Below are 12,310 nucleotides of genomic sequence, written 5' to 3' on the forward strand. Positions count from 1 at the left end.
CAGAGAGATCCTTTGAAACCTAATATCTCAAACAGTTCTCTTTCAGTATCGCATCGATATCTGATATAGTAAGATCCAAAGACAATTGAACAGCAACAGGTTTTATAGAACATAACTATTTACAAAGGATGGTAAGTAATGACATCTTATCTGACTTAAAGACAGAGAATGCTGAGATTACTCAGCAGGTTTAGGTGCATCTGGAATGAGAAACAGAATTAACATTTCAAGTCCTGAAATTCTGTTCTGAAAAAAAGTCCTGTCAGACTTGAAATATTAACTCTATTTCTCTCTCCACAGATGCTGCCAGACCTACTGAGTTTCTCACAGCATTCTCTGTGTTTGTTTCAGATTCCCAACCCCGTCCACAGTATTTTGCCTTCATTTGATATCAGGATATCTATCCAGAATAGGAAAGTTGAGAGTTAGCTGGTTATCTTTCTCATCAGACTGATCAACGTCATCTGGGCAGAACACAGAAAATCTGAAAAACAAGAAACTTATTGAAGTAAATTTTCCTCCAAGCTGGTAACTGGCTCAGCCTGTACCATATTCTAACTCCAGTTAACGACTGCAGTCACGCCGCCTACTCCCTGCTCTTTGCTTATCATGCTACAAAACCACAAACTGCATCCCAATCATAAGTATATATATCTGGCACTCAGATTTTAGGTTCAGAAACAACAAAGTACAAAATTACACTTCACAGTGTGCAGGAAATGATTCATAAACATTTATTGCATTAGTGAAAAAAGTGATGTACATACTTTTCCAACTTAGAACTCTTGATTTTCTCGTTCAAGGATATCACAGGACACTGATTATTGTTCAGTTTGGGCTTATGCTGATAGCTGAGTTCAGATCTTCTTATATTAGTCATGAGAATATCACATGTTTAGTTTACGTAATGTAAGACATACATAATACAGTCTACATCCAATATCTTTCTGCAGAATATGTGCAAATTTGTCAAGCTCTGGAAGCTAAATTTTGCTTGAATTTGCATAGGTACTTCAGCAACACTTGCTATAAAAATCAATATATCAATTATCCTTGGATGTATCCCATATCCTTTGTATTTGACACATTTTTAAAATTCATGCACATTGTGTTAACATCTAATGTGAGCACTATGCTGTAAGGAGACTGCAGTGTAACTAATGCATGTATTGCAATACAGGAATTGAGATGCTGGTGCATCTGCAGTTGAAGACACTGAGCCATATAACAGCAACTTATCTAAGTAATTCAGAAATGGAGTGTGGTAAAAAATAAAACAATTGGTTGACCTGAATATCTAAAAGGTCAACTTACAAATTATTTCTCGAATATGAGCAATTTGAGAATATGATAGCATCATGTAATTCCTACAGTGTGGAAAAAGGACATTCAGCCAATCAAGTCTGCACCAACCATTCAAACAACATCCCACCCAGACCCAGCCCTGTTTCCCCACATTTACCGTGGCTAATCCACCTAAGTCTGCACATTCCTGGATATTATGGGGCAATTTAATTTGGCAAATCTGCCTGACCTGCACATCTCTGGACAGTAGGAGGAAACCGCAGCACCCAACAGAAACCCACACGGACATAGAGAGAATGTGAAAACCCCACACAGACAGTCAACCAAGGCTAGAATCAAACCCAGGTCCCTGGCGCTGTGAGGTAACAGTGCTAACCACTAAGCCACCATGGTGATGTATATGAACGTCAAAATAAGTCATGAAGTAGAGTTGCTTTGCAGTAGACAAAAGGAAACTTACAATTGGGCCAAGAGAAAAAGCTGATCTTTCTAGTTGATCACTGGTGTTGCAGCTTAAAGATGAATCTGACATACTTAACATTGTGATCCTAAAATGCTGTGATGCAGCTTTATATGTTGTGAACACTAAGTGGCAGCAATTCATTCAAAGTGATCTTTTTCTGGGGTGAATTGTTCATGAATAGAGGAGGTCCCATCATATCCTCTGTCCTCCCACATGTAATCCTTGTCACTTTCTAGTTTCAATGGGAACTACATTTTGGACATCCTTTGTTGTCTGCCCTTCCTTATCCAAGCCATACCCCAGAACTCTATTTCTGAATTTTCAGGTGCATTTTTACTCTTATCCCAGGAATGCTACTCCAATGGTCATCATCACCATCACCACTCCTTTGCTTCCCATTCCAAATTATCTGAATAAAGTTCTCTTTCATTATTAATGCTGACTTTCTTACATCCTTTTCCTTTCTTTGTGACCGCTGCACATCATTCACCTGCCTTCTACTCCTTAAACATTTTCTCCTAATTTTCTTGAGGTGCATACAAGAATATTCAAGGAAGTGAGAGTGGAAGTTGCAGAGGCACTTGCAATGATCTTTGAGTTTTCTCTGGTTCAGGTTTGATGCTGGAGGACTAGAGAACTGTAAACATTAGACCCTTGCTCAACAAAAGTTGTAATGATCAGTCAACTTCAGTGGTGGGAAAACTTTAAGTAACAATTATTTTGGATAGAACAAATAGCCATGTGGAAACATGAGAATTGATTCAGGACAGTCAACTTGATCTATTTCAAGAAAAATCATGTCTATCTAACTTTCTAGAGTTAACACAAACAGAGAGAACTGATGAGGGAAAGGCTCATGAGTATGTGGTCTGCCAAAAAATGTTCGATCCAATGACACAAAACTGACTTGTGAGGAAAATTATACACCATGAAATAAAAGGGACAGTAGTAGTGTGGATACAACATTGGCTGGAGGGGGTAACAGAGCATTAGTTAATAGGTACTTTCAAGACTGGAAGAAGGTTTGTTGTGGAGTTCCCCAGATGTCCGTACTGGGACCTTGCTTTTTCTGATATATGCATCCAAAACTTGGGAGAATTGTAAATTGTGAGGTGAACTGTATAGAACTTCAAAACGATAATGACACATTGGTGCAGCGGGCAGATGGATGGCAGATGAAGTTCAGTGTGGAAAAGTGTGAGGCGATACACTTTGGAACAAAGAACCTAGAGAAACAGTACAAGATAAAGAGCATGCAGGAAGAGAGAATCCTGAGTGTATATATATTTAAGTCATTAAAGATGGCAGGATAAGCAGAGGGATTTATTAATTAAGTATTCATTAATTAATAAATTATTATTAATAGGTTTTATTAATAGAGGCTTAGCTTACAAGAGCAATGGCATTATGACAAACTTTTAGAAGTTGGCGTATGATGTACAGTTTTTGGCACACCACAGGAGAGCATGAGTGACCTGGAAAGAGTACAGAAGACATTTATGAGAATAATCATTTAAGAGTCAACCACGTTACTGCAGGTCTAGAGTCACATGTAGATCTGACTGTGTAAAGTCAGCAGATTTCCTTTCCTAAAGGCCATTAGTGTGGTTTTTATAATAGTTGACAATGGTTACTATTAGGTACGGTAACACCTTTATATTACTCCTGGTAATTCCTATAGAAAATCCTTAATGGTAAACTGCAGAGGATTTACCAAAGATATTCTATATCGTTAACACACCAGCCCTCTTATAGTTTCTCCCCAATAACCACTATTGATTGCCTCCAGTAACTCTTGTAGATGATTGCAGTAAATCCTGTAGATTATTGCAGGTAACCCCTTTAAAATACCAGCCACCCAGTAATGCCCTAATATCTCCAATAACCTCTGTAGAATATGGCATAGTAACTCTGATGGAGTATCCCAGTAACAGTTATACATTACACTCAGCTCAGCAAACTCCCAAGGATTAAACCCAGCAACTCCTATAAACTAAACATGGTCATTCTCAAGTAATTCTTAAAGATTACCTTCAGTAATTCCTAAAAGTTATCCCCCAATCCAGTAATCCCTACAGAATACCCCAATTACTTCCATAGTAATTCCTAAAACATGCCTTTGTTACCCTAAGAAATTGACTCAATAAATCCCAGATATTAAATCAGATAACTTCGTGTTGATTACTTTATATATTACATAGAGTAATATATTACTCTTCTATATATTACTCTTACGATTTACCTCAGTTACCCTTACCTCCCAGTAATACTGATACAATATCTCCTGTAACCCTGATAGGATCCCCCAGTAATTCATATAGATCACCCCAATATCTCACATAGGTTATCCCTATTAACTCTTAAAGATACCCCTTTTGTCTCATCAAGATTAATCCTGGCATGCGCTGCAGAATGGTAACTGATAACTCTTGTGTAATATCCTTGGCAGTGCCGAGACTTTACTGTCCGAACCTTCTATAGACTGCCCTGGATAATTCCGGTAGATTACCCAGCACTGTTACTGTAGTGAGGGAGCCGCAGTAGCTGCTTTGTGACGCTTTTGAGTTTCTTCAACCTGGGCATAGGTGATTTCCTTTAACATCCAATCCCTGCGTTCCTCGCCCTTCCGATTATCCAATCCGAGCCTTATGGTCGAATGCCCAACCAGAACACAGAAAGGCGGCCAATCAGCACAGGCAAACTCAGGTGAACAGGGAGTTACCGAGAAAGCCCCCTGACCATTCATTGGGATAATCTGACATTTATTTAGAGATGGTTAATTGCGCCGCTGCATGAAGCGCAGTAATGGGGTTTTTGTTAGATTTCTGAGCTGTATCGGTAGCCTTTGAACTAACTATTTGAAGAAGAACTTAAAGCTGAACTTTCACCGACTCTTCACTATCTCCACTTCCTGATCCATTTGCCTTTTCAGTTCCATCGAAGGCAGTTTGATCTCTGCAGGTATCCTTACGTAAAGTTTGCTGTCAGGTGAGCTCCCAGATGTTAGTCTGGTTACCTGGATGGTCAGTGCTATCGGTTGAACTGTTGCAGGAGTAAAAGGCGAATCCAGTTCGGAGTGATTTCCAGCTCCTGGCTGCAATCTCCAGGAGGTGGGGCTGTGTCTTACCCAGGTAGGACAGACCAATGTTTGTTTCTGCGATTTAACAACCTCCTAACCCTTTCTCGGAAAATATTGTTTCCCTTTTGGGGGTGGGGACACCAAAATGTTTTGCATTAAGTTTTTTAATTTAAATCATTTCCTTGTGTGTACGTGTATGGAAGGGTGGTATTAGAGATAACAGCAACTTGAAATCTTCAGTTTAAATCTGAATTGCTGGCGTTTCCTCTTAAAGAATTTCAGTGATGTCAGTATCAATCTTCCCATGATCCGGAAGGTTTCCTTTTAAGGGGATAAACGTCAATTTGATTCCGGCGGAGTGGAATTGTTCAGCGCTGGAGATTTCTGTGGAAGACTCATACTGGGACTTGAAATCTTAACTTTGTTTGTCTCTCCCACGAATGCTGCCAGATCTGCTGAGTTTCTGATAACGAAATATGATGTATTGTTTCTGATAACGAAACACGAAGGAACAAATTGATTTGCTAACATCTAAATTTCAATCAGAGTACAGTGTAGTACCTGCACAGGGCGGGATTTACTCTTAATCTCTCCCTGGCTCTCTCCTCGCACACTTGAACTTCTTGAAGAGCCTTCTACCAGAAATCTAGGAGAGGCTGATCGAGTGAACAGAGTCTGAACCAGGTAGACTCAGATTAAATCAGATGCTAGAAGTAAAGATTTGATTTATCTGTTCTGTCTCACAGTCATGGGCTGAATCTTAATGTTTTGTGGCTAAGTTAATGTGTTGTTGAGTTTCATGGAGAGTTTCTGTCATTGTGACGTCTCCTGTTTTCCTCTTGTATCTTACTAAGCCAACCTTTTGTTAACTGTGCACTCCAACCACTGGCATGCTTGTTGTCTGATTCTTGCCCTTCTATACCATTCACTGTACTCAGAATAACTCCTCACTGTTGGAATGTTGCTGGTGCCACTTTTTAAGAGGCTGTTATGCACCCATACAGGCAATATTTGTTCAGAGTTGCTCTGCACAGTTCTGGTCACTTGCCCCAGATGTGGCACAGAAGAGGAAATTGGTGCTCTACTCTGAGCAGGACACTAGAGGTGATCAATGACTTTTCGACTCCACCACTGTAAGTGCCACTGTCTTCTTTCTGGTACCTCACACTCTTTTTGCCTCTGTATCCAGCTCCTGTCCAGATTCATGCCCTACCACACTCTCACAATTACCTGCAACATCTTCCTTCACTTGCTGTAGCCTACCTGAAAGCTCTAACCTTGCGTGCCCTCTGTGCTACCTATTCACTCGTTTTGGATACTTCTCAGTTCCACAAATGAAAGTAATGGCTGTGTCACTCACTTTTATCTTCATTAATACCTGCCCCCTCTTGTTTCAGAAGGAAAGCTGCCATTAATAGGACAGAATGAGCCAACACAGCTGCTGTGCTATCTTAAACTCGTTTCTTTCTCTGTTTTGAGGAGAGGACCTGACTTTAACTGCCCCAGGTTGCTAGTTGGCTGATTGACTCTATCCAAGCCCCTGGAATGACCTGAGGTTGCTGTTGACTGACTGTGCTAGGACCCTCTGACTGAAGGCTACTCCTCTTGACTAAGGCTTGTTGACAACCATAAGCCTCCTGCTTGTGTACCTGTGCTAAATAGTGCATTAATACAGCAGTACAGTGAGCCTGGTATCTCTGGCTGAGGGGAAAGATGCAAAATGGTGAGGCAGAGATGTACCCTGGTCAAGTCTGTGAGCTGGGGGCATGTCCTTGCAACATTTAAATGCTGTTATTGTCTGAGATTCAGCATTGAAATGCAAAAAAGTGTTACACTTGGGTGACTGCAAACTTCACACAGGCACTTTTCCCCCTGTGTCTGTGTGTGTTTCCTCAGGGTGCTCTAGTTTCCTCCAAACCTGCATGTTGTTGGACTGTGGGTGGATTGGCCCTGTTAAATTGCTCATAGTGTCCAAGGATGTACAGGCTAGGTGGATTAGCCATGGGAAATGCAGGGTTACAGGGATAGTGTGGGGGAGTGGGTCTGGGTGGGATCCCCTTCAGAGGGTCGTTGAGGACTTGATGGGCCTAATTGGCCTACTTCCACACTGTTTAGGGATTCTATGATGTGGAGTGGAGATACACCTTGAAGAATTGTACAGACTGGCATATTTGTATGCCACTGTTTGTCACCATATGGCTGGTGCGCATGGAGCATGCCTTGAGATGTTGGTGTCTAGTGTCCAACTGGGAAGTCCTTTTGAGCAAGTTGTAAGCTGAAATTGCTTGTCATCCTCCTTGACTTCCACATTAAGAATTCTCTATTTGATTTGGTCATAGCTAGTGGTACCATAAAAATCTGAGGCAAGATGCACAGTTCACAAGGTAATTGAGGCACAATAATCCTCCTTAATAGACACTGCTGCCCAGTGAGAATCTTATTTCAGTGCCCAAACTTAGTTGAAAGATGCAGTAAGTTGTTCTTGACATCAAGATAGGCTTCGCCTGACTTTTCATGTGATTCTGCCACCTTTGATACCACAACCCACATTGTTCAGATCTCCCTAAGATTCTGCCAACAAGAGTCTAAACAGTTGAAAGCTTCAGAAGTGAAATTCCATGCAGTTGGTTCAGTATCTGAAAAATGAGAGAAAGTAAAGAAGATTTTTTATAAAATTAAAAGGACTACTTTAGACTAATATGGACAATGTTAACTTTCTGTGAGGTGTTGAGACTAGTTCTGTACAAGTTGAGGAACTACAAACCATTCATGGCAGTTGAATGGGAGGAAGACCATAAAATGCAGTGTTCATTCAGTTTATGGAGGCAAGGCAGATGTTGGGTGATTAAATTTTAAATTTCTCATTCCCTGTGCTGTTGTGCTCGCTTGAAGTTATTGTCCAGGTCTCTGTGCATTAGCCTTACTGTCACTTACAGAAAGTTTTGGCCCATTGTGTCCTGATTTTAATGTTCAGTTGATTATACATGTGCCAGAGGTCAAAGACATTTATTAAGAAAGTACAAATATTTAAAGATAATACTGTTAATATTCAGTGTTTGAGCCTGTCCCTGCACTAATGCATCAGCCATGTATTCCTACCCACACACACCCTTCCCAAACTCAATAATTTCATAACTGTCTGGACTCTCATCATACTGACCTGGAAGGTTCTGATTTCTAAATACCACTTAGCCAAACACTAAGTATTGAGATTGTCCTTAAGGCACAAAGAATTTTTGTCAGGTCTCAAAGGAACTCCAGGGATTCAGTTCCTGTTTACTATCCTTTTTGGTTTATGAGAAATAGGTCTGTTTGGATATGAGTGAGACAAGATGAACAGTTGGCTGTGATGTTCTGTTCACACTATTATTCAGCAGATACTGAAATTGGATGAAGTTATGCAAGAAGGAGAGCTCTTTGAGTGATGCATAAAGACACAGGAGTGACACGGTGGAGAATGTAAAACAGCACTTTAATTATAGAAATACAAGTCACAATGTGGAAACGGATCACCCAATCTATCAGTATATCTTCAACAAATATTTCTAATTGCATTCACCATGCTCCCAATTCCCTGCACTTCTGTCTTAATCTTTCATCCTTGATTGGGGAATGGATGAGAGTGAATGACTTCCTTCAGGGGAGAAGCTGAAGACAGATGATTCGAGGAGATTTAGTCGATGTACTCAACTTTGTATTGAGTCTTGATTTTAAAAAGAGAGTGAAATTTACCTGTGGCAGTAGATTATGCCAATTTTAACAAAAGAACCCAAAAAGACTTGAGACAATAAATATTTGGATCTAAGTACAAGTTATAGCCCTATGCATTTACCCCTTTTGCAACTTCTGTTTCTCCTGACTCTTTACGACTCATTTTGCCCATCTTTCATGGGCCTTTGACTATTGTAGCATTGATCTTTGAAATTGCTGCTGCTTGTAAAAATAGGGTATCACATTTAACATCATGTTAAGCCTAACTTGTTAGATTAAACCAAATGTTCATGACACATCACTGTACTGTACAGTTTATCAGAATAGCAAGAATATGAAGCAGGATTTGACTGCTGATTTGGGTAAGTGAATGTGCTGCTTTTGCTATCAAGTTCAGGAGGAGTGAAACTGGAAAGAGCAATAAGTGATAGTCATTTCAAAAGAGGTTTTAAAATAGTACAAAGTAGAATTTTAAAAATCATTTAAAAAGTTTAACTCCTCAAGGGATGATCTGCCTGGACAAGCATCAAGGGGAGTTTAGTAGATGTGAATTTCAATGTGTAAGATTGTTGTTTGTAGTACACTTTAGACAGATTGTGGACTGAACACTTCACACCTCTGTTGTCAAAGAGACAAATGTTACGTTGCATTCTCCCATCCTCAATTGATTTGAAACTAAATTTCTTGATTTCCTCAAAATAACTCTCAACAATCTCTTGTCTGACCTTCCACGGACTATTGTTCAGTCATTTCCCAGTCTACTTGGAAGGGTAAGGGATCTCAAAAAATTAAGGTACGGGTGAAATTAGCTGTTTTACGCTGGAATTATGCAGCATGAGTGGTGTTCTCTGATAAACAAGATGTTGCCAATAAAGTAAAAAAGATTCTGCTTGCAGCACAAGTAAATAATGTGGTATATTAATTTCAGTGCCAGACTAATAACAACAGGTATGTCATCTGGAAGTTCAAAAGACTGGTAGATCATTTCAAACAATACACCCTTCAGTTGTTCACCACTATCAGAGCACTGACCATATATGACCAGATAAAAGCACAATAGTGATGATGCTGGAAATCTGAAGCAAACACGTGGGATGCTGGAGAAAATGAGCAGGTCTGACAGCATCTCTGGAGAGCGATTCAGTTAACATTTTGAGACTAGTGTGACTCTCTTTGGGCCCTGCTTGGAGTACGGTGTCCAACATTAGATGTAATTCTGAATTTGCATGACATTTAATAAGTAGTCTGGTTGTGCTAAGCATTATATCAGCCAGTCACTTAAAGATGTCAATTAGGGTTGTAGCATGGGCTACTTAAAGCCATGTACACTCTCATCAGATGGGGCCCTGTCCTTTGCAAACAAAACACATCCACACATTGTGCTGCCTTCAACTAACGAGCTTGAGGGGACAGTCTTTCTCTGCTGTGTTCCCCATGGTGTTGTTGTGACAAATTGAATTACCTGTCTTGAATTTAATTGCATGGCAGCACCTCTAGTCAGTAAGAATTTATTTGCCTACTAACAAATCCCATCCTAATGCAGCACAATGTTGCATTCCCTTTGAGGTTTGATGTTCTTGAGATGCTGTCCTGATGAGTGCAAAATGAAGACCTTTGACAGCATGTAATTTTTTTTTAAACGAGTCTCGTTTTGTCTTGCTAAGTGACCTTGGTGCTGTAGAAAATGCAAACTGTTGTGAAAGTAATGAATGATATTGACCATTAAATTATGCTGTAATGATTAATATTTTTCTGGTTTAAGGGAGGAATAGCGTGGCCCAGGATGAGTTTATTTCAACAAAAAATGGAGACTTCAGGTATTGTATGATTATTTTGTAGATAAAATAGGACTAGCTTAATAGCGCTTTTCAGCACCTGGGAAGGCATGATGAACTAAATAGTCTCCTTCTGAATTGTTTGACTTTGTAATTTGAAATATTCTCTAAAGATCAGATATTCCATATATGTTGTCCTGATAAATGTGATGCATTTTGGGATATTCTAATAAAGGAAGAAATAAGTCCCTAGGGAGTATGGAGGAACAACGGGACCTTGGTGTACAAGTCTATGGATCCCGTTTGGTGTCAGCATGGGTAGATAGGAATACGGGATGGTGGTCTTCATTAGCTGGGGTATCGAATTTATGAGCCGGACAGTCTTATTGCAACTTTATCTAAAGGGCCCCTTATCTTTAGATAGCTTTGCTTGTAGCAGTACAGAGAAAAGTCATTAGATTGACCCTGAGTGTGAAGGGATTTTCTTATGAGGAAAGGTTGAATAGATTGGGCCTGTACCTTTGGATTTTAGAATGAGAAGTTATTATTGAACCATGTAGGATTCTTAAGGGGCATGACAGCCTCTCCGTATCTAGCCTTTCTCCCTTAGAGTCTCGAACCAGGGTGCATAATTTCAGAGTAAGGAGTCATGCATTAAGACAGAAATGAGGAATTTCTTCTAAGGGTAGTATATCTGTCATTAAGTATATTTAATGCTGTAATAGATTTTAATCAGTAAGTGAATTAGAGTTTGGGATAAAGACAGAAAAGTGTCACTCTTTATAATTTCGATTATTTTCTCATTGAATGGCAGAGCTGTCTAGCTGGGCTGAATGGCCTCCTTCTGCTCCTACACCTTATGGTAAAACAGGACATGGGCCGGAAGAATTGGCAGATGTCTTGTGGATGGAAGTTAAAAGAAGAGAAGCTTGGGGGGGGAAATGTATTTGGCAGAAGGCATTGGGAGAGGCAGCATAGAGTTGATGTAATAGTTCTAAAGATGGTGCAGGAGTCGAGGAATCTTTACATACAACCTGGAGTATGGCAGGATGTTTTGAGACAGTAGTTTGCAAAGAATCTGAAACCTGGACTTCATGACCAAAACTTTGAAGTACAAAAGCACTAACATTATGCTGAAACTCTAGTTAGGCTACAGCGAGAGTATTGCTTTCAATTTCATCAGTGCATTTCAGGAATGATGCATGAATCCTTGAGAGGGTGCAGAGATTTGCTAGATATCAGTGATAAGTATGCCTGAGTTAGAAAAGTTGGTGACATTCTCCCCAAAGCAAAGACGATTGAGGAAAGGTTTGATGGAGGTGTACAACATTGAAGACAAATTTAAAAAAGGTAAACCAAACAAAAGTTGCAAATGAAAAGTGTGGGCATGAGATGAGAGAGCTCATATGAACTGGGTGAGCTGAGTGGTCTCCTGTGCTGCCATGACTGAGTCAAAAGCATTGGCTTCCCAAATGTTTGTCCCTCTTGAAGAAATTGCTTTTCTTTTTCCAAAGGTTATGGTCTGCGCATTCATATTGAATCCCAATAGAAACCTCCTCCCTGCCTATTCTTTGAGCATAGATATTTACTGTTGAAGTTCAATTGAAGGGGACTAGATGAGTGTGTCTATTTACTTTAGTGAAGGAAAGGGTTGGTATATACAGCAGGGCAAGAGTTCTAGTTGGGGAGAAAGGCAATTAGGATGGGGAAGGAAACTACAAGGGATGGGCAACAATTGAAATGTGAAGCTACTGCGTGTCCTTGATAAGTATGTACCTGTCGTGCAGGGAGGAAGTGGTCGAGCGAGAGAACTGTGGTTGACTAGAAAAGTTGAATCTCTTGTTCAAGAGGAAGGAAGAAGCTTATGTAAAGATGAGACATGAAAGCTGAGTTAGGGTGCTTGAGAGTTACAAATTAGCCAGAAGGACCTAAAGAGAGAGCTATGAAGAGCCAGGAGAGGACATGAGAAGTCTTTGG

The 12,310-nt window shown here is 40.1% G+C and overlaps 1 protein-coding gene across 5 annotated transcripts in view; it reads left to right on the top strand.

The window, feature by feature from the left end:
• The first annotated feature begins 4,468 nt into the window (after window positions 1-4,468).
• LOC122556084 (leucine-rich repeat-containing protein 31-like) overlaps window positions 4,469-12,310 on the top strand; it is a 37,037-nt gene continuing 29,195 nt past the window's right edge. For 2 of the 5 annotated variants that reach the window (XM_043702518.1, XM_043702523.1), the window contains exons 1-2: window positions 4,693-4,899; window positions 10,321-10,375. In XM_043702518.1, the coding sequence (XP_043558453.1) occupies window positions 10,342-10,375 (34 nt within the window). In that variant the 5' untranslated portion in view covers window positions 4,693-4,899; window positions 10,321-10,341. Of the gene's footprint in view, window positions 4,900-5,226; window positions 5,532-10,320; window positions 10,376-12,310 lie in introns of those variants that run through there. The other 3 variants (XM_043702519.1, XM_043702520.1, XM_043702522.1) reach the window with 3 other exon arrangements.

The sequence above is a fragment of the Chiloscyllium plagiosum genome, chromosome 13, assembly GCF_004010195.1.
Source record: "Chiloscyllium plagiosum isolate BGI_BamShark_2017 chromosome 13, ASM401019v2, whole genome shotgun sequence".
Taxonomy (NCBI): Eukaryota; Metazoa; Chordata; class Chondrichthyes; order Orectolobiformes; family Hemiscylliidae; genus Chiloscyllium; species Chiloscyllium plagiosum.